Raw genomic sequence first — 21,844 nt, 5'->3', positions numbered from 1 at the left:
TCTCTAGTCTTTCTGTAAAACTGTTCTTATTACATAGCTTTTAGAAATCATTTTAGGGAGAGTAAAGATTGGGTAACAATATATAACTACTTTGTCTTAAAAGAAAATATTTCATAATCCAAAGCTGTCCAATTTTGGGGGGAAAAAAAGGTCCTTGGAAAAAAGACACCCCCCCCAGTTCCCCCCCAAATTTTCTGTTTTTCTTCCAGGTCTTCACACCTCTAGTCCCTAGCCCCTCTGCGGGGTACTTAGAAAAAACTGTGACAATTTGTTCAACCCCAAAGCGCTCCCTTGCAAAGTTAACATGTGGCAAAATTTTATTAGCAGCATTTCTGAAGGCAAGAGGAACAAACATGGACTTCCTTGGGAGCAAAACTAGCACTGCAATTAAAGATTGTCCATGGCCTACGAAGGTACAAGAATGGAAGAGGGTATTGTGAAATAAAACCAGCATTCTTTAGGAAATGGTGCAGAGAATTAGATCAATGGAGAGAGAGAGAGAGAGAGAGAGAGAGAGAGAGAGAAGGACAATGTAATGGATTGGTGTGTTTTTTTTTTTTAATGCTGTCAAGGAACTTGATAAAACAATCACTCTCAATTACAGTATCACAAAAGAAGCAGACAGCAACGTGATAACAGAAGACAGAAAATGTCAATGGAAGATGACAGAGTACTGTTGGGAGTTGAAGTAGAAGATATCTCAACAGATGTTCTGTACGTTATCAAGAAGAGCTTGGCCAACATGGGCTAGGAAACACCCAGGGAAGGTTTTGACATCTGCTGACTGATAGCAAAATGCCAGAAGGGCTAGATTGTATCATGAATTTGAATTTCTAGTTCTAGTTTGACTGGATTGGCAAGCAGCTACTGTCCAACAGTTGGCTACAGAAGGTCAGGGGGATGGACTCCAGACTACAGGTCTTGGCCTTTCTTGCCCGATGATATTGTCCTCCACTCCCCTATCCTTTTAAGTTGCACTCTCCTTCACTATCTTTTATACGGTAAGACTGTGGGCAGAGACTGTTAACTTTTTAAATAATTCCTTCTATTTCCCAGATTCACACCTGAGTGTGCATACTTACCTAGCCAAAATAGCTCCATTCACACACAAGAGGGAGGTATCAGCAGACTTGTGGAAACCCCAAGGTTTTCAAAAGTACTAGAATCTTTAGGAAATAATCCTAAACGGAGTGTGTGTATGGAATCGCAAACAGTCCTACGAGGACTGTAAATGCTCACTCTGCCACACAGTGCTGACTGAATATTGGTGTGAAAAAAAAACAGACAACTGGGTGGGAGGGGGAATGAATTTTTTTCTTTTTCTTTAAAAAGGTTTGTACCAAATTGACAAGGCCCATTTCCCAGTGTTTTTTTACAGTTTTGTTTTGGCTGTATTTCAGAGATGAAATTCTTTTGGAGAATTTGAGCAGCCACCATTTTACGTCCACCACAAACCCCTGTTCTGAAATTCAAAATGGCCATCACCATAAAACATATCTGCTAATCTTGTGTCTGCGAGCCCAGCTGCGGAGGCCACCATTAGAGTGGGCTGCAGTTGAATAATTCACATTTGTACAGAGTGGGCAGATCGTTCCTCCAGCAGCTCATTTATTCACAATGTGGGTACTGTTTGCACATAATGACAGCCCAGTGGTTAAACCGTGGGCTGTTGAGGACAACCAGGAGTGCTGCCTGCTGTGCTCCAGCCACTTCCATTTTTAATCAATAACCTATGATCAACTCCTTCGTAGGTTGTTGAGTGTGAAATCTGAACTTGGCTGGATGCGTTGTTTAGGGGGTAAACAACCCAGCAGTTAACCCAACAAGGAACCATGGGTTAACCCAACGGTGTTTAGCCCCTAAATGACCCATCCATCTGGGCTCAGATATCACCCTCAACAACCTACAAAGGAGTCCATCATAGGTTATTGATTAAAAGTGGAAGGGGCAGGGGTGCAGGCGGCAGTGAGCTTGTTCTCTCCTGCTCATGCACAACAGCCCATAGACCGTTTAAACCATGGGTTGTCATTACATGCAGACCAGGTCATGGAGTGTTAAATACCGCTCCAAAGAAAGGGTACTGATAGAAGATCCAGTATTTTGGATCTTCTATCAGTACAAATCCAGTATTTTGGATATTAAAAATGTAAAGTCACAGGGTGCCCATCCAACCTTATTTTTAAAATGGAATTACTAGGAAAAATGTTTTTTATGTTTGAATTTCTCTCTTTCTCTTTAAAGAATGTATTCCAAATGCCTACAGAGTTGCTTTAGTTGAAAGCAGACACAAACATTTAAAAGCTGTCCCAGGGACAGGGGGCGGGGGGAAGGAGAGTGAAAATCAGAGATTAACAATGCAATCCTATGCATGTCTACAAAGTTCAAAGAGGGGCCATTTTACTGCGGGGTGACAAAAAACAGATGATCTTTAAATAAACTGGATGTTTATATTAACATTGGTTTGTTTTAATTTAAATTGTTTTTTTCAATTAAAATGGAATTTTAATTTTTTAAAGAAATCATAAATAAAATACTGAATTTCTCTCTCATTTGAAAAATAACATAGTTACAATTACATCTCATCATAAATATGATAAATCTATGCTTACAGTCTGATCAAAATAAATTAATGGCCAATGGCTCACACAACTTGGTAGGAAATGACATCAAATATGGGCATTCATATTCGTTTTTCATCGCATGAAAATGGCTCTGTCTCGTCCAGCTACCAGTGTTAGCTTCTTGAAAGGTCTGTGCTTTTGGTTTCTGTTTCTCTGACTAAAGTCACATGTGCAAAGACCCAGATTGGACAGCATTGTTGTTCTGTTTTTATGTGGTGGTGGCCTCAGCCAAGTAAGGCAGTGGAGTTAGTTAAGACAGGAAGACAGTATAGCACAGTGGATAAAAAACCCAATGATTTTAAATACATACATACATACATTTTAAAAATCAGAATGTTTAAAGTTTAAATTGGATTTTAAAAAAGTAAATACACTAAATAGTCTGGGTGTAAGCATGTAAACTGTGCTGGGAGGGAGCAGTCCTATGGGGATAATCAACAGCCTTCGAACTTGGAGGTGACCGACTACTGAATGCAGAGTGGGTGGGGCACAGAGGTGACCTTCTCCTCCACGCTTTGGTCACCCTGCATTTGCAGCTAGATGACTGATTCTGGCTGCGCCTCACAATGGGGGGGGGGGATGGCGCATGGGAAGTGTCATAATGGCGCTTCTGCTGTCCCCTCCCCTCCCCACCCCCAGGAATACCCCCTTTCCCCCTGCTCCATCCTGCTCTTCTGAGCGCGGAGCTGGGGACCAACGGCGCTGCCTATGGGGCGGCGGGGAGGTGGTTTTCTGGGAACCGAGCTCACAGCGCTGGCTCCGAGCTCAGTTCCCAGAAAATGAAAAATCCTATGGCCATCTAGCCGCTGTCTAGCAGCCCTAGGATTGCGCCCTTAATCTCTAAACTGAATAAATGCTTCTGCAATACGTTGAATTAAAAGAGGCTTTTCTACCCAGACGAGGAACCAGTCTGATCATTTCCCAAATATGAATATTTACACTCTACCTACCAAACATAGGCCTTTCATTTTCACCAGATGAAAATAAACTGTTCTTGTCTGTCCATTAACTATCAAGCCTTGCTCTGATCTATCAGTCATGGGCATTTCATTTTTGTTTCCTACTTAGTCTTTGTGATGGCAAGACACGAGTGAAGCAGAAAGAAGCAACACCAGAAAGAGAAAGACGCCAAAATTGCCCCATGTGCATTTTCCTATATTCCTATACTTAGGCTGCAATCCTATAATCGCTTGCCTGGAATAAATCCCACTGAACTCAATGGAAGTTATTTTTGAGTAGACACATATAGGATTTCACTGTTACCTCAAATTGTCATGGGTTCCAATCATACGAAGTACACTACACAGGAATATTTTAAAGACATTCCCATTGGTAAAAAACGAAAGCATGTAAAATCTATACAGTGAAAGCAAGAGATGCAAAGCCTGCTTGTAAGAAGAAAACAGTATAAATAATACTCTATTCAGGGTGCAATCCTAAGCATGTTTAGACAGAAAAGGTCCCACAACTCCCAGCATTCCACAGCCAGCGAGGCTGGGCGAGGAACGCTGGTAATTGTAGGACTTTTTTCTGTCTAAACATTCATATGATTGCATCCTTGGTTGTAAATTAACATGGTCTAGTGGTCAGATTTGCACCATTGATCAGGACATATATGAAAACGTTTCAGTGGGAAACGTGTTTTAAATCAGTAATGTAAACTGACCTTTCTTTCCATGCTGATTTAAATCATGATTTAAATCACCTTGATTTAAACCAATCCACCCTGTTTCACTGAACCATTTCCCCTTGAATTACTGGCTCAGTTTCAGATTTATAGTTGAATCACTGCTGTTCCCCAGCCCTTGTTTTTTAAAGCATTTATTTAAAACTAGAAGAGTAGTGTTCACCTCTCCCCAACACCCACCGTTTGTAACCTGCAGCGGAGGCTGGTGGCTCTGATTTCAGCGGGGCTGTGAATCCACCCTGGGTTTCAGTCAGAACCAGCCAGAACTTTAAAGGAGCTACCCAAGGTGCTGAAATGATTTTGGGACAGGGTTCAGCACCTTGGATAGCTCCTTTAGAGTTCTGGCTGGCTCTGAGTAAAACCCAGGAGGAATTTTCAGCCCCACCCAAATCAGAGACACCAGCCTCCACTGGCTAACAGTATGGCAGAATCTAATCTTAGAAACTCTAAAGTATGATCTCTCTGGGCAATACGTGGCAAAAAGACTGTGCAGAAATCCTACAGTATTCAAAGATAATCTCTAAAGTAAGAGCACATGGTCATTCAACACAACGCCCATCTTTACTATTAAAAGCTAAGCCAAGTATCTGTCAGGAAGTACTCTTAATGGACCACATGCTATCCTTGACTCAAAGACTGTGTTATGTACCGATGGTATCAGTTGTGCACATGCGCTCAGAAGAATAAAAATATAAATTGCATAAATTCACTTCACTCAGTGGAAGCTGGGCGGTGAATCCGCTCTGGGTTCCAGTCAGAGCACTAAAGGAGCTATCCAAGGCACTCAGCCTGTTTGGGGGACAGGGTTCAGCACCTTGGATAGCTCCTTTGGAGTTCTGTCTGGTTTGGGCTGAAACCCGGAATGGATCCATAGCCCCACTGAAATTGGAGCCATCAGCTTGACCTGTGGTTCCTCCGTTACTTCTCTCCCTCCCCTATTTCATTCCAGTTGCCTCACCTCTCTTCCTTTGGCACTGCTGCAGTGTGTGCATATGTGTGCGTGTGACTGGCCAATGTAAAGCAATTCCGGCTGGCATCCTGACCTCACGAGTGCGGAGTTTGCCAATGAAGGGAGCCCAGGGCTCAAAGACTTTGGGGAGGGAAAAAAAATAAAATAGAAAGTCAGCTTCTCTTTGCTGCTGCCGGCAGGAGGCAACTGACTTGAATGAAGGCAGCAATGCAAGAAAGCCAGGAATGAGGGAAGAGAGCAGAGTAGGAGTGGGAAAAGAGAGTACACTTCATCTAAAGAAATGCTGTAAGGGTTTTGTCAGTTAGCATGTTCAAAAGCCCCCCCAGAAATATCTTGCTACCTTGATGTTTCAGGCTGTGAAACCCAATGCTGTAAAGCAGATCCTCCAACATTTTTAAAATAAAAGGACTGGCACATTGGTTTTAGTCTAAATTGCTGCTGATAACAATAAGCACAACAATTGGTTTGATTGAGACTTAATCATACTTAAGACTAGATCCATTGAAATCAATGTGACTTAAATTAGTCATGGCTAATTTAAGTCCTACTACATAAGAAGATGTAAGAAGCAGAGACATCACCTTGCTGACAAAGGTCCCTATAATCAAAGCTATGGTTTCTGCAGTAGTAACGTATGGCTGTGAGAGCTGGACTATAAGGAAGGCTGAGCGCCGAAGAATTGATGCTTTCGAACTGTGGTGCTGGTCTGGAGAAGACTCTTACGAGTCCCCTGGACTGCAAGGAGGTCAAATCAGTCAATCCTAAAGGAAATCAACCCTGAGTGCTCATTGGAAGGACAGATACTGAAGCAGAAGCTCAAATATTTTGGCCACCTAATGCAGAGAGAAAACTCGCTGGAAAAGATCCTGATGCTGGGAAAGATTGAAGGCAAAAGGAGAAGAGGACGGCAGAGGATGAGATGGCTAGATAGCATCACTGATACAATGAATATGAACCTGAGCACACTGCGGGAGAGAGCGGAGGACAGGAAGGCCTGGCGTGCTATGGTCCATGGGGTCACGAAGAGTCGGACATGACTGAACAACTGAACAACAACAACACATAAGAAGATCCCTATGCTGGATTAGACCACAGGCCTATATAGTCCAGCATTCTGTTCGCACGGTTCCCAATGCTTGTGAACAACCAGATGCTTGTGGGAAACCCACAAGCAGGACATGAGTGCAACCAGCACTGTCCCACTCATGGTCCTGATTCAGCTACTTGTGTTCCCAGTTCAGCTACTTCTTTAAGACTGTGAGAGGCCAGTTCAGCTATTGGCCCTCTCAAGAGTCTTAAAAAAGGCCCGGGCAAGGGATTATGAATGCATGAAGGGGAAAACGTCTTTGTGTGAAATGAAACTAGCAGTAAAGAGATTGGAAGATTGCCCTGACCATTTCAAAACTTCTGCTGAGTGAGCGCTACAAGAGTTAAAGAAGCCAGACTGTAGATGGTAGAAAGCGAAAGACTGTACACACGGAACCTAACATATTGCTGTGACATCCTTTGCTGGAACAGTGTGCTCAGTCCTGATCCCATAATCTCTGAAAGGATATACTGGAAAGAGAAAGGATCGCGAAAAGATCAGCAAAAATATTTGGAAGCTGGAGCAGACTTCCATAAAAGGAGATCATGATGATATTGGGATTGTTGGCCTAGGGAGGAGATAAATGGGAATTGAGGAGTTATGAATACTCCTTGTCACCTGTACATACAACACAAGAGCAAAGGGATATAAGCAAAACTCAAAAACTAATTGGAACATATAACATTGATATAAAGGAGCATCTTCATGTACCCCCTGCCCCCATGGATTTCATCGTGAAAGAACATCCAGCATTAGCACTGAGGCTCATTAAGTTTTTGGTTTTGTGTATTGATGGACAGGCCAAGATGATCCCCAGCAATGCTAGAAAAGTAGGAAACCACAACCACAAATGCATCGTGTTCAGAATTCACTTGCCAGTGGCAGCCTTCAAGGGAGCAGCCTTCACGTCCTTTGAGGCAGCAATCTTTCAGCCAGCATGGAAGACCTGGAAACCTTTAGAACCCAAGTTGGAGGGCTATTCTAACAGAAGAAAGGGGAGTAGCAGCCAAGGCTCAACCTCCTGCCCTACCAAATCAACTGTCACCAATTCCTTTGCCAAAGATGTTCTTCCTGGTCTCGGAACTCAGCATGTAGAAGCCAGCCTCTGGAGTCTGGATTTGGACAAGAGGGTGTGAGTTGCAGACCCCTTCTTAGAACTTTCTCATCCTTTTATTGCTATTGCAGGACTCCCTGGCTCTTATCAGTCCTAAATCTAGACTTTTGATTGGCTGGGAGCTTTAGGCAAATCTTTTCAAGACAGGTCAGCCACAGGCCTAAATATTCTATTGGTAACTTGCAACTAGCAAGTAAGGGTTTTCCTCTCTTGATCTGCCTGACCCTTTTACCCTTGTCTTTTGCATCTGCCCTGTGCTTCATTCACTTTTCCATAGAAATGCCTCCCCAGATGCTGCCCTGTGCTTCTATGTGTGGTCATCGAACTGGCTTCATCCCTAACCTAACGTATGTTATCCATTCATTGGACCAAGCCCCTGAAAGTGAAGTACAGGGTCTCTGTGTGCGGTCTGAATGTACAGGATACAGCAACCTTGCTGAAGCTAAACAGGCCCAGGTCTGCTCAATGTCCGGATTAGGTTTGTTATGAGCATTTGAGCAGGAGCACCTGCTGAAGCAAGCAGGATCAAGGTGAGCACGGTCCTGCTTGCCTTGATCCTGTGAAATACTGCCCCCACCCCCGGCCTGCCCCAAGGAGTAGAAACTTAGCTTGGGGCAGGGGAATATGCGACATGTCAGAAATATCCACAAGGGAATGAAATGAGTTCAGATTCTGCAGCGGACTGGCTTTTCCCGAGTCATGTGGATTCTACGGACTGGCTTCTCACTTTGGGGGGGATTTCTGCTAATGCATATTAGTGCAACTGTGCTTTAGTGCTAACGCAAATTAGCACAAGTAGAACAAAATTCTGGTTTTAAAAATCTGATTTCATCAATGAGTGGACAATGGAACGAAAGATGCCTGACAATCCGCGAAACACAGATAGAATGGATAGAACAAATTCTGTACATCCCCAGGGGCAGATGCTCCCAGGCCTTGGTTGAGCATCTTTTCAAACTGGGAACATGGGCTGGAAGGACAAATCTCAGGATCCACAGTGGGAAACTGACACTCCATGTGTCAAAAGAGAAGGATGCAGGGAAGAGAACACTGACCCTAGTCAACCCTAGTCAAACGGCTCTCCCGATATTACATGCACATAAACTTTCCACTAGAAAGGAAGTGAGGTGGGTGGCTACCAGGAAGAGGGTCTTTTCTGCTGTGGCACCCCAGTTGTGGAATGAGCTCCCTAGAGAGGTTTGCCTGGCACCTACAATGTATTCTCTCCAGTGCCAGATGAAGACCATTTTTTAAAAATTTTCCCAGGAATTTTAGCATTCTAGCCTTTTAGCTCTGCTGTTTTAAATTTGTTACTGTATTTTAAATCTCTGCATTGCTCTTAAGTTATATGCTGGTTGTACTTTTATACTGTAGTTTTAATGCTTTTATCCTTTTGTATTGTTTTTACGCTACACTTGTGGTTTTAATTTTCGTGAGCCACCCGGAGAGCTTTGGCTATTGGGAGGTATAGAAATGTTACAAATAAATAAATGAATGAATAATGACCACTTTTAACAATAATTGATGAAGCTTCTGTTGAAAACCTAAAGAACCACTCCTCCATATATCAGTGTGTTTGCTAACTATGGTTTAAGTCAGCCGAGCCTGGTTCGTCTTCCATCTTTGTATCAAGGTAGAAGAACAACAGCAGCAAACATCAAGGCCTTCACTGCAATCACCCCTTTGGTCTGGAATGTCCAACCTGGATGTAGTAAAGAATATGCTAACGGTACAGTTGTTGAGTTCATATTTGGAGGAGTAGACATCTGCCTCACAGAACAGTGTGTAAAGAAGCATCTCCTTGTACTACCATGGGATTTTATTTTATTTCAACATAAAGCTAAAAGTAGAGGCAACAACAACAAAAAAAAGGAGAAACACACACACAACAGTGCAACAGGATCACTAAAGGAATTAAGAAACTCACTGCTTATAATTCTTAAGGTGCAATCCTACGCATGTTAAGATAGAAAAAAGTCCTACAACTCCCAGCATTCCTCAGCCAGCAGTGCTTGTGGGATATCTAGAGTAAAACACCCTAAGGGGAAGCAGCCTCTTGTGGCTATTAAGATGGCTGTTGGAGTTACCACAGTTATTTGTTCTGGGCCTCAGTTGTGTTACATCCAAAATAAATAGTTCTTGGTTTCCGTCATAAGAAGCTGGTGTCTGCCCTTTGGTGAAACTCTGTTATGACACTGAGGAGGTCCTTGACGTTGCTTGGATTTCTCAAAAAGAGCAAACCTTTCCTAGGCTAGCTGGCGTTCAGCTGATTTTGTGGCCAATCTGTCTTTATCTAATTAGTTCTGTTCTAATTCAGTTTTATATTATGGTTTGGATCTAGATTTATGCTGGATTGCCTGTGCTGACGGAAGTGGACTGCCCCTCCTCCTTCCCATGACAGCTCCTCCAGCCCTGTGAAAACACTATACAGAGAATCAAACTCTGGATCCGACCCCATTGGATTTACACTTGGTATATTATGTGTTGTAGGTAGGTTTCATCAACTGTTTTGATCTTTGTGGCAAAGTGAAGGCCAGATAAGAGATAAAGGGAAGTTTGACGCATTTTAGCTCATACCTTTTCAGAAGTGGGAAAGAAATAAACAAGGTGGCTGTTATGGCTGGACTGAGGCAACATCGTCTTAACATGCTTAGACTGCAATCATAAACACCATTACTGCGCTCGTACACACCATTACTGAATTCATTACTTGAATTCAGAGGAACCTACTTCTGAGCTGACTTGCATAAGATTGCACAATGAAGCAATGTAATAACACACACACATTTTATTGCCTGCACTTCTGCTAGCAAATTAGTACGGTAATAGAATTATAATGCTGAAATATCGTGCAAAAATAAAAAAGAATGCTTAAAGCAAACCAATAAAAATCACATACCGATCCCATTTGTGACGGGTGATTCGTTATTCACGTCCAATACTCCAGGCAAATCCGGTTCCCCTTCGTGTACATTTAAATCCATGTCTGGCTTTTGGGAGCCATTCCCAAAATGTCTAGAATCCTGCTCGTAAGTGGCGTCCCCATTCTGCAGGCCGTTGTGTGGCTTTTTCAATGGCATAATCTGTAAACCACTGGGGGTAGTCCGGTAAGATACCGTTTTAGCAGCTCTGTCTCCCGAGGACGCTGGTTTTGCCGTGTAGCCTTTTTTGGGCTTTTGAAATGTGGGGGCCATGCGCCTCCTTTTATGAGACAGTCCTTTGCTCTTCCCAGAATCAGATGGCCTGGGTGGCATTTTGTCAAGGGACGACCCTCTGCTCTCTCGTAAAAATTTTGGTGTGTTAGCCTGTTTCCCGTGCTTTGCTCGCTTTTCTCTCGTGATGTGCAGTCCGTTGAATTCATCGATAAATTCCTCACAGTGCAATAGGTGATGTTCTGGTTCCCATGTGTCTTCATTGCTCCCATAACCTTTCCACCGTATAAGATATTCCCATTTACCCTTTTTGTTCTTCCTTTTATCTACAATCCTTTCAACCTAAGTGGAGAAAATGGAACAACTGTAAGCAGGAACAAGGGAAAATAATTCAGGTTCTAAACCTAGATATACTTACCTGGGAGAAGGTCCCATTGAACTCAATGGGGCTTATTTCTGATTAGTCATGTATAGGATTGCACTGTCAGTGATGGAAACACACAGTTCATCAGGAGAGTGGTCATCCAATTAAAGAAATCTTAATCAACTGCTATTTCATTTTAGTCGATCAATCAATCAATCAATCAACCAAGTTTGCATTTATTAATTGATCAATTAAACTTGCATTAATTTTCATATGAGAAAAAACGATGGGGTGGATCCCAACTAACTTAGTTGAACTTAGTTCCCACTGAAATAACTGGGACTTCACCTAGTCATGAGTAACTTGTCCCTTTGATTTCAATGGGACCTACATTCAAACTAACTTAGGGCGCAATCCTATGCAGATAGGCGGCTGCCTCTGAACTCAGAGACGACCACTTATCCAATGCAGGGCAGGAGAAGCATGGCAGGGATTGTTCCCTCTGTGCTTCTCCTGCCCTACATTTTCAGCTAGACAGCCGATTTCGGCTGTCTAGCTGTGAGAGAGTGGAGGGTGGGAGGAGACTGCTAGACGCACATAGGATGTGTTGTACCAGCATTTCTGCCCTCCCCGCCCTGGAATGCCCTTTTTCAGCTGCTCCATGCTCCTCTTGTGAGCGCGGAGCATGGGGCTGTTCTGCGCTGCCTCTAAGGCAGCGCGGAAGGGGAGGAAGGTCAGTTGTCCGGGAACTGACCTCAAGAGTGCAGGCTCTGAGGTCGGTTCCCAGAAAACCAGATATCCTATGGCGGTCTAGCCGCTGACTAACAGCCATAGGATTGCTCCCTTAGTCTGGATCCAACCCAATGCTTGTTTCTAGATGATGTACACATGTATTGTAGTACACATACTGTAATCTTAGAAATTGTACTCCCTGTTCACTCTAAAAGGAATGCCTCTTTTAACCCTCCATAACAGGTGGGATTAATCACATCCCAGCAGCAGTGACATGGGTTTTCCAGAAAGTTTTCCAATGCTAATTAGGTTCATTTGCATAGGGTTATTTGCATAGGAAACATTCCAGTTTGCATCTGAAAATGTTCTGATGCCCCAGAGCAGGGGTGGGCAACTTGTAGACCTCTAGTTTTGGCCTACAACTCCCAGCATCCCTCCCCATCTGCATGCTGGCTAGAGCTGATGGAAGCCATAGGCCAACACATCTGGAGGACCACAAGTTGCCCATTCCTGCCCCGGATATAGCTAATTTAGCATGTTTTTATGTGTATTTAGGAAACAAAGCTAAACAAAGCACCCTGTGTTACTTTTTGTCCCAATACACCACAACTATTTGACCTGAAATACTTGAAGGAAAAGATTAAAGCACACTTAGAGAGCAATCCTATGGTCTCTTGAAGAGTGTCCCAGGGACCATAGGACTGCTCAGAAAAACCCTTACAAGGTTGGAATCAGCGCTCCAACCTCAGAAGGGGCAGTTGGTGATCTGCTCCCCTCCCCCACTCTTCTGCAGCCGGCGAGGAAAGAACTGCACCAGCTACCCTCCAAGGTTGAAAAGCGACCTTAGAGGAGGAGAAAAGGGGGATTCTGGTTGGCGAGGAGGGAAGGAGTCCAAAGAGGCCAGGATATGAGATATCCTGAGCCTCATCCATCCTCCTTTCCTCCCCCACCAAAGTGCCTTTGCTATATGGGCTGAAAAGCCCGTCTAGTGAAAATCACCAAAGACGGAGAACAGGGAGGTAAAGATCAGCAGGGCATAGGAATCTTGGAAGCCTCCAAGTTGAGAGACTTCTGAGCAGTGAGGGGGCAATCAACAGGATTACGTCTTTAATGTGATTCAAATGTTATACTATGTAGACATTACGTTGGTATACTTGTAAAAATTTAAACCATGTACTTCCCTTACATTGTTTAAATTTAAGGGAAAAAAACTCCAAAGGGAAAACTGTTGACACACTAATTAATTGTAGTAACCCCAAGGCATCTGCATGATATGCTGACAACCTCTCATCTGTTTCAACAGAGTTCAACTCTCTTCCACTAAGGTTGCTGGAGCACTTTCAGCTTCGCTTTCACTATTTATTCGTTCCATTTCACTCTGAGACATACATATATTTCAATGGCATATACGTTTGCTAGCCATTGGTCATGCTTTCTGGGGCTGCTGGGAGCTGGATTCAAACAACATCTAGAGAATCGCAAGTCCCTCACTCCTGCTGTTCAGGGATGAACATAAGAGATTCATTGTTTTTACTCTTATGTCAGTTGGGGTCAATTTGATCCCATTGGAATGACTGGGAGAACTGAAAAAAACACATATGTCAGGTGTTGGGAGTCAAAGTGACTGCGCCAAATATTACTTAAAAGTTATTAGTTACTTGTCATATCTGCAGATGCTTCGCCCTGAATCTGTTCTGTCCATTTTGTGTGAGAAAGGAGCATAGGCAGATTACTCACTTTCTTTAACATCACCAGAAATGTTAAATTGAAATACTCCACAGTTTTACAAAAAAACCTTTACAGACCTGAATGTTTAAAACATATTCCCTTCCCCCCTTAGAACCCGCCATGTGGACAAAATGGTTTTTTTCATCATAGCTATCATTTCACACAAAACGTACTAATCTGGATTTTGGGGTCATTTTCACGCCAGCTGCAGGACTCTCTCACAGTGCTTTGCACCATACCAAAATGTTACGATTTATGAAAAAATTGGTGCCATTCAGTGGAAGGTTAGTGGAGCGGTTAAACCTAAAATAATGCACTTTGGTTAAAAATATGAAACCTGGCACACTTATACATTGACTCATACTAAACTTTTTTTTTTTTTTTTAATGGATCCCACTAAGCAATGCCCCCTGGGGGAAGGAGATTGACAATTGTGTTATTCTATCTTTTTAGTCCCCGAGCCAGGCCAAAAATTCTTACCATCTGTGATGAATAACAATGAATGCGATTTTTTAGCAAGGTCTACATGCCAAGAGATGGAAAATAGGTGGTAGCAATCAAGTGGTTTTGTGTGCAATCCCAATTTATATAAATCTTACATGGGTTCGCCCTGACATGTGACTTCCTTAAGGCAGCATGAGAGGTTGAATACATGACCCAGCATCAACGACACCTTTGGTACAGTGTCCTCTATGAGTTGCTACAGCATCATTTCTAATCCAGTGTATTGGTTGGGTACCAGACCCTGTCAAGTATACCACTACCCTGCCAATGACAGCCCAGAAATATGTATAAATGAATAAAGAACTGTGGTGTGCACCTCAAACCAAGCTTTAGGCCACCCCAAGTAATATTTATTGTTTTTTTTTAAAAGTACATTTCTATACTGCCCAGTAGCTGAAATTATCTGGGCATCTACTCTGGGAGTCTCAGAGGATGGCCAAAAGGGAGAGGGCCTTCTTGCTGGTGGCCCTGCAATTATGGAATGCCCTCCCCACTGAGGTCTGCCTGGTGCTAACATTGTCATCTTTTCTGCACCAGGTTAAGACTTTCTTCTATTCCCAGGCATTTACTGGCATATGGTGGAGCCTGTAATGTCAGTTGTTTTACCAGCTGTTTTACATTGTTTTAAAATTTGTGTATGTTAAAGATTATTATGTTTTTATCATCTTGTATTTGTGGGCTGTAATTTTTGTGAACTGCCCAGAGAGGTTTGGTTATAGGGCAGTATAGAATGGAAATAAATGAAATAGATATACCCAAACTTTAGCGAAAGTGACCTCTACAAGATACCAAAGCTTCGCATCCAGCCCAATGCTGCGCTAGGGTTCAAAACACTGCCATGTAGGGGTGCTCCAATTTTGTAAAATCCATTCCGTCTGTGATTAGCAGATAGCCAGGTACCTTTCATTCCATCATCTGCTCATTGACATAATTGTTTTTTCCCATTCCCCAAATTTGCACAAATTCACATTTGCACAAATTTGCATTTGCTCAAATTCACACTTGCAAAAATGCGCGAATGCCCCCACAATGTGCAAATCCCCCCCATGTGCATTTTCATGCTGTAGACTATGAGGGAAATGCACAATCTTGGATGGTGTTTTTTAATTTTACATATTTTTCTATAACTACGTTTGAGTAACATTCTGGAAAGTTAAAAAAAAAAAAAAAGGTGTGCTAGTCTGCAGAATCCATGCTACTCGGGAAAAAACGGTCCACTGTGGAATCCGTAGGTCAGATTCATAGCAATCTGAACTCATTTGATTCTGTTGTGGATTTTTCCAACATCCCTACTTCCATGCATGGCATCTCCATGCCAATAATACACAATATATCCAGAAATGAATCAGGAACTGCCGGTATGCACTGCACAATAGGCTTCAGGCCATTCCAAATCACACATCCAAGCCTCTACTGTGAAGCCCTTTATAAGCTGTCATACCATTGCATCTTTTGGGCACAAGACAATGTCAAGCACATGGGCCCATGCTGATAATAGCTTAAGCATATGGAAATGAATAAGGAACTGTGTGTGTGTGTGTAACCCAAGCAAGCTTTAGGCTACCCTAGATCATATCTCCAAACCAACAGGAAAGTGGCCTCCATGAGATGCAACATCATCACATCTGGCCCAATGCTTCATTGGGGCTCAAAACACTTTAAAGCAGTGGTGTTGAACTGGGGTTCCTCAGGCCAAATCTGGACTGCCTGGGGTCTCAATCCAGCATTTTGGAGTTCCCCAGATGGCCATGGCTCCTTTCCCCAGCCCCACCCCCTGCTCCCTGCCCACTTTGGTTGTTTCCTGACTTTTGCAAGTTTTTTCCCCCCCCATTCTAAAAGGTTGAAATGCAGCCTAAGGCTCAGTTACTGGAACAAAAAGTTTTAAGTTGAAATATGCTGGTAGTGTTGGTATGTTGGCTCCACCCCTTTTGCATTTGGCCCCACCCCTTTTGCATTTGGCCCCACCCCTTTCATCTTCTGCCCCACACACCACTAGAATGCAGACCCTAAGAGCTTCTCCAAAACTGAATTCGCCCCTCAGGCTGTAAGAGGTTCACTATCCCTGATTTAAAGCATGGTGCTACTAGGGATGCTGGAGAATTCCGCTGCGGATTCAAATGAAGCTGGATTCCAAAGAATACGACCTCCAGAATCCATGGTGGAGTTGCTACACTTACATCCTGGTCTGGAGGAGTTCCCACGGGGTGGTTCTCTGGCTCCCTATAAGACATGATATCTCAGGAAAGTTACAGCCCTAAATGGCGTACTGTTCACAATTTGCAGCCATAAAGCACATACTTTGACCTAAATACACCTGTAAATGGCTGCAATTTAGGTCAAAGTAACTGCTTTAAGGCCACAAATGGTGTACAATACGCCTTTATTTATTTATTTATTTATTTAATTAATTTCTATACCGCCCAATAGCCGAAGCTCTCTGTATTTATGGCTTTATTTTGCTCGCGATAAAATTTATGGCTGTATTTTGCTCGCGATAGGCTAATGGAAGCCGCCATTAATGTATTGCATCTTCTAGGGAGACACTCCACCAATTCTGGTGGACGCAGCTGGGCCCCGGAGGATTCCGTGGGGCCCTGAGTGGCCAGCATTGCCCCTCCACAGGACTGTCCCCAGGACCAGACAGTGGGGTGTTCATACATTCCTAGGTATTACCTAAGGTGTGCAGAAATGAATATGGTCATGTATTCATAGTAAGGTCTGGGACACCACAAACCATACACCTAAACCTCCAGTGTTTATGAATGGCATACCATTGCATCTGACCCAACTCTTTGTTTGGGCACAGGGCCCTATCAGTTGTGCAGGGACATGCTCACTGGGTGTGATATATGACCTTTGCTGGGAAAGGAACGTGTTTCCAGAAGTCCCAGCTACATTTCTGACAATGGCAAATGCACCAACACGTTTTCCCAACCATGCTAGAAAGCTTTGTAGCACTTCTGCATCACAGAACCATGGGATTGTGCAAAGCCAGCGAGGCAAAGCAGCTTTCAAGAAGGTCATAATCCCTGGAGGATGCTTCACCTACACAGATGGCTCTCGAACAATGCACAATGCATGCAATTACAGGGGACATGTGCTGGGAAAGGCATCCTAAAGAGATCCAAAGTTACCAAGTCTTGCAGACTGGGGTTTGGAGAGGAAAGGTGAATCTCAAAGGCAACCAAAGTGGACATTTTCCTTCCTCTCTCATAATACTAGAACCCAGTGGGGCCATCCCATGAAACTGATTGGTTGGAGATCCAGGACAGAAAGGACTTCTTCACCCAGAGCATAGTCAAAGTATGGAATTTGCTCCCACAAGATGTAGTGACGGCCGCCAATTTGGATGACTTTAAAAGGGGGTTAGATACATTCATGAAGGATAACGCTACCAATGGCTACTAGTCTTGATGGCTATATGCTTCCTCCAGTACCAGAGGCAGTGTGCCTATGTACACCAGTTGCCAGGGAACATGGGCGGGAGGGTGCTGGTGCGCTCATGTCCTGCTTGTAGGTTTCCCTGAGACAGCTGGTTGGCCACTGTGAGAAAGGAATGCTGGACTAGATGGACCCTTGGTTTGATCCAGCACGGCTCTTCTAAAGTTCTTATTTTAACCCTCGGCCAAGCTCAGGAAAAATGCGATGAACTGATACACTGTAACTGTCAGAAGGAATGCAAATGTCTAGACAAGTGCTACAGTAGGAAAGGAAAGGTTCCTCCTGTGCAAGCACTGAGTCATTACTGACTCCTAGAGGGATGCCGCTTGCGCTGGCGTTTTCATGGCAGACTGTAGCGGGGTGGTTTGCCATTGCCTTCCCCAGTCATGACTACCTTTCCCCTAGCAAGCTGGGTACTCATTTTACCGACCTCGGAAGGATGGAAGGCTGAGTCGACCTGAGCCGGCTACCTGGGACCCAGCTTCCGCTGGGATCGAACTCAGATCGTGGGGAGAGTTTCGGTTGCAATACTGCCGCCTACCACTCTGCGCCACACGAAGCACTATAGTGATACAGTACTACCCTTAATTGTACTGCTTTTTGCCACTGTGAAGTAAGCTATTTTCAGGAATCATTTAGCTTGAATAACAGTAGGGATATTATATACTTCACAAATTGAATTTATGCTATAAGCAGAACACATATCTAGGTTTCCATAAAACAGGCACATGATCAGGATCATATTTATGTCTCATAAATCAGCAGGTCTCATAAAGTATCAATGTGCAGATAAACCAAGACATCTGCAAGTTTATTTCCAGTTATTAATGTTTGGTGTTAATATTAGGTCAATAATGGGTATTCAGAATATCTCACCGTCTTTAAGCATTTTCTAATGAGTCATTTGTATGTATATTTCTTGTAAAAGGTGTTATAGGATTTCATATTACATTGTGAACATGCACACTCCTTTTCTGTTCTCTTTTTTTGGTCTAGGCACGTTCAATTCTATTGGGACTTAACAATCACTGCTGTGAACATTCTCTTGATGCAGGGAATATTTGCTTGTAAGGGAAAAGTATAAAAATTAAAACTCATTTTACCTTTCTATTGTTTATGGCTGCCTTGGATGTGCATTTTTAAGTTTTAAATGTTGATGGCTTCTTCTTTCTAATCTTTGTGTTGTGTTTGAATTTTTGCTCTCTTTTGTAAGCCACTTTGAGGGGGTGAGAAATCTCTCCTTAGCTAAAGGTGACCCAAAATAAAGACGACTTAAAGGCTGCCTTGAAAATTAACAGGCCGTAGATCCTGGGGGAGGGTTCTGCAAATGAAATGTACTGGCTGCTGATCAAATTGAAGACACTGTTTTAGTCAATTCAACTTATTTCTATTGATTTTTCGAAACATGGCAGCCAAACGAGTCAGTTGCTAGGGCTCAAAGTAATTTTGGAGGAAAATCTAACATTAACCTGGTGATGTGGGTTTTCTGGAGAATTCTGATTTGGAATTTTTTGGGGAAAATTTCCTATACAGATTAAGTGCACAATCCTATTGGGATAAGCATCCGGCTCTGAACTTGGAGGCGACCACCTATCCAATGCAGGGCAGGAGAAGCGCGGAGGGGATTGTCCCCTCTGTGCTTCAGCTGCCCTGCATTCATGGATAGACGGCTGATTTTGGCTGTATAGCCACGGGAAGGTGGTGGCGGGGCGCAGATGCATAGGAAGCATCGGGATGGCACTTTACCCCTCCCCACCCCGGCATGCCCCCAGGAACACCCCATTTTCACCGCTCTGCGCTGCTTTTGCAAGGCAGCTTGGGAGGGCATGGAGGTCAGTTCTCAGGGAACCAACCTATCCTATGGCCCTCTAGCCGCTAACTAGCAGCCATAGGATTGCACCCTAAGGTAATTTGCATAGGACTGTTTTCTGTTGCTCTACAGAACAATCTAATTTAACATGTTGACTTTACTAGTATTTGGTGAACAAAACTAGAACAAAACTACTTGACCCGAAGTATAGGAGGGAAAAAAATTAAGCACACTTAATGGGATTTAAATGTTATATTATGTAGACATCTTTATGGGAATACTCTGCTCTGTGCCAGAGTAACACAGGGATGCTGGGTAATGATTAGCATTAAAGGGAGTTCCAAATTACTACTGGCATTTATATTTTCAAAGGGAGAACAGCCATTGCTTTTCTGACCCAGTAGCCCTGAGTGTAACCTGATATCTGTTTGTAACTAGCAGGAGCTAACTAAATTAAATCCGTATAACATCTCATGTACCCTACAGACTGCAGATTTTGGGGCTTTTCCATCATACCATTTATTCCCCCCCCCCCCACACACACACCATTTTAATCAAACATCTAACCCGAAGAAGAGTTCTGAAGAGCTCAAAAGCTTTCTTGTCACTCGATGACATATTAGTTGGTCTTCAGTTGCTATTATGCTACAGTTGTCTTTGGAATTTCTTTTGCCCCTAATAGACCAGGACAGATACTTAAACCTTTCCCTCCAACTAATTTGATATGTGACACTATTATTTATTATAAAAATGTCTATACTACCCTCATCTATCCCTAAATCATAACTGTCTTTAAACAAACAAACAAAAAAGAAAATTTCTAGTCTCACAATTGCCCTACAGTCTCACCTACCACATAGGTCTTTTGTGAGGATAAAATGAGATAACCCACCCATCATTCTGCCATCTAAAACACCCCACAAACTTTATTATTTATTACACATGTTTATATACCGCTTTCCAGTTACCTATCAAAGTGGCTGACAATATGCTTGACTGTTGTTAAAGACCTATATGAGCCCTGCTTTTCTACTGCTTTTCATTCCTCTTAGTTCTCATAACACTGAATGAATGAATCCTTTATTTATGGTCAACTGACCACCAGCAAAAGATACAAAAATACATAACAATAAAATATGATGTCCTACATCATAAAATTAAGTCACAGTGCCATAGAGGATTTAGTTAAAATAACAATGTTCAAAAATGTAGCAACTCTCTCGATAATTAATCTGTTGGATCCTTCAAGTAAGATACACATAAGAGACTCTAAAGACCGACCTGGAAAAGACTGAGTAATTGGAAGTATCAGGGCATCTCTGACCCCCTGATAGTAACAGCAATTGAACAAAACATGAATTACAGTTTCTACTTCAACATTGTTACAAGGGCAACATCTCTCATTTACTGGTGTTTTGGAATATCTTCCATCTAAGAATTTAGAGGATAAAACATTATGCCGGGTCAAAGAGGTCATAATATTGTTAATGATTTCTTGGGTCAAAAGGATGCTCTCATTCATTTGGTTATGCAAAAGAGAAGTCTCTTCTGAGGCCACTTTTGTGTGTTGATTACAGATGCCCTATTTTTGCCTGTGAAAATGATATTAGTAGAACATATGATTCTGCTGTCACAGTATGGCAGAATCTAATCTTAGAAACTCTACACTGGGATCTTTCTAGGCAATATGTGGCAAAAAGACAATGCAGAAATCCTACAATATTCAAACAGAATTTCTAAAGTAAGAGTACATTGGCATTCAACAAAACGGCCATCTCTACTACTAAAAACTAAGCCATCTGGGAGATAGTACTCTTAATAGATCACATGCCTTCCTTGACTCAAAGACTGTGTCATGTGCTGCTCATATCAGCTGACCGGTTTTTAGAATCTAACCCGGATAACTTCAGTTAGTTGTAAAACTGTTGTAAACAGTAACATATATGAAATTCTGATTACCTGATATTACATGTACATTATTACATACATTTCTCTGTTTCAGGTAGAGGACCACAGTAGAAAAATGAATGGTGAATGGGTACTTTTACTATTTCATTGTAATAATAAATCTTTCGCAAAATTATGTCCAATATTTACGACAACTTTTATTTAATAAATAATATGAAACCTATTTTCTGTAAAATCTAATGTCCATATGCATTTAAGAATCCTACAACTGAATTCCTTGCCCCCGAAAACATATATTTAGACACCAGAATGACATCAGTGAGTGTTCTAGGAGCTGTAATAGGTACAGGTACAATTTGGTGGCAGCCATTTTGAAAGATGGCGTCTAGAAAATCTGTTCCAGACTGTGGTGATATCTACTCAATATTTCTGGTTCTCTTATACATATACTAGGTGGGTTTTTTGGTTACACAAATCAGACCAGAATTTTTTTTCAGGACTGCATTACAGGGACAGGACTACTTGTGTGTACGTGTGGTACTTTGGAAGAGGACGTTATCACCACTTCCAATTTTCTGTCTTAATTTTTTCTTCAGCAATCAATGGCAAAACACCTAACAGCCTCATTGAAGGTATAAAAGCCAAAGCATTTGTCATGTATGGCTGTAAAAGAACATCTGAACATCTGAAAGTTAAGACCATGCAGCTACTCGTAGCATTCAATGA

At 42.6% G+C, this 21,844-nt stretch overlaps 1 protein-coding gene across 2 annotated transcripts in view; it reads right to left on the bottom strand.

The window, feature by feature from the left end:
- The window catches only part of CDYL2 (chromodomain Y like 2), a 118,186-nt gene that overhangs the window by 35,736 nt on the left and 60,606 nt on the right, over positions 1 to 21,844 (bottom strand). For both annotated transcript variants that reach the window (XM_084811943.1, XM_084811942.1), the window contains exon 2: positions 10,379 to 10,973. In XM_084811943.1, coding sequence (XP_084668069.1) covers positions 10,379 to 10,973 — 595 coding nt within the window. The remainder of the gene's footprint in view (positions 1 to 10,378; positions 10,974 to 21,844) is intronic.

This window comes from Heloderma suspectum, chromosome 8 (genome assembly GCF_057233095.1).
Source record: "Heloderma suspectum isolate Gila_16-S chromosome 8, 16-S_ref, whole genome shotgun sequence".
NCBI lineage: Eukaryota > Metazoa > Chordata > Lepidosauria > Squamata > Helodermatidae > Heloderma > Heloderma suspectum.
This window is presented reverse-complemented; position numbering and strand designations above follow the sequence as displayed.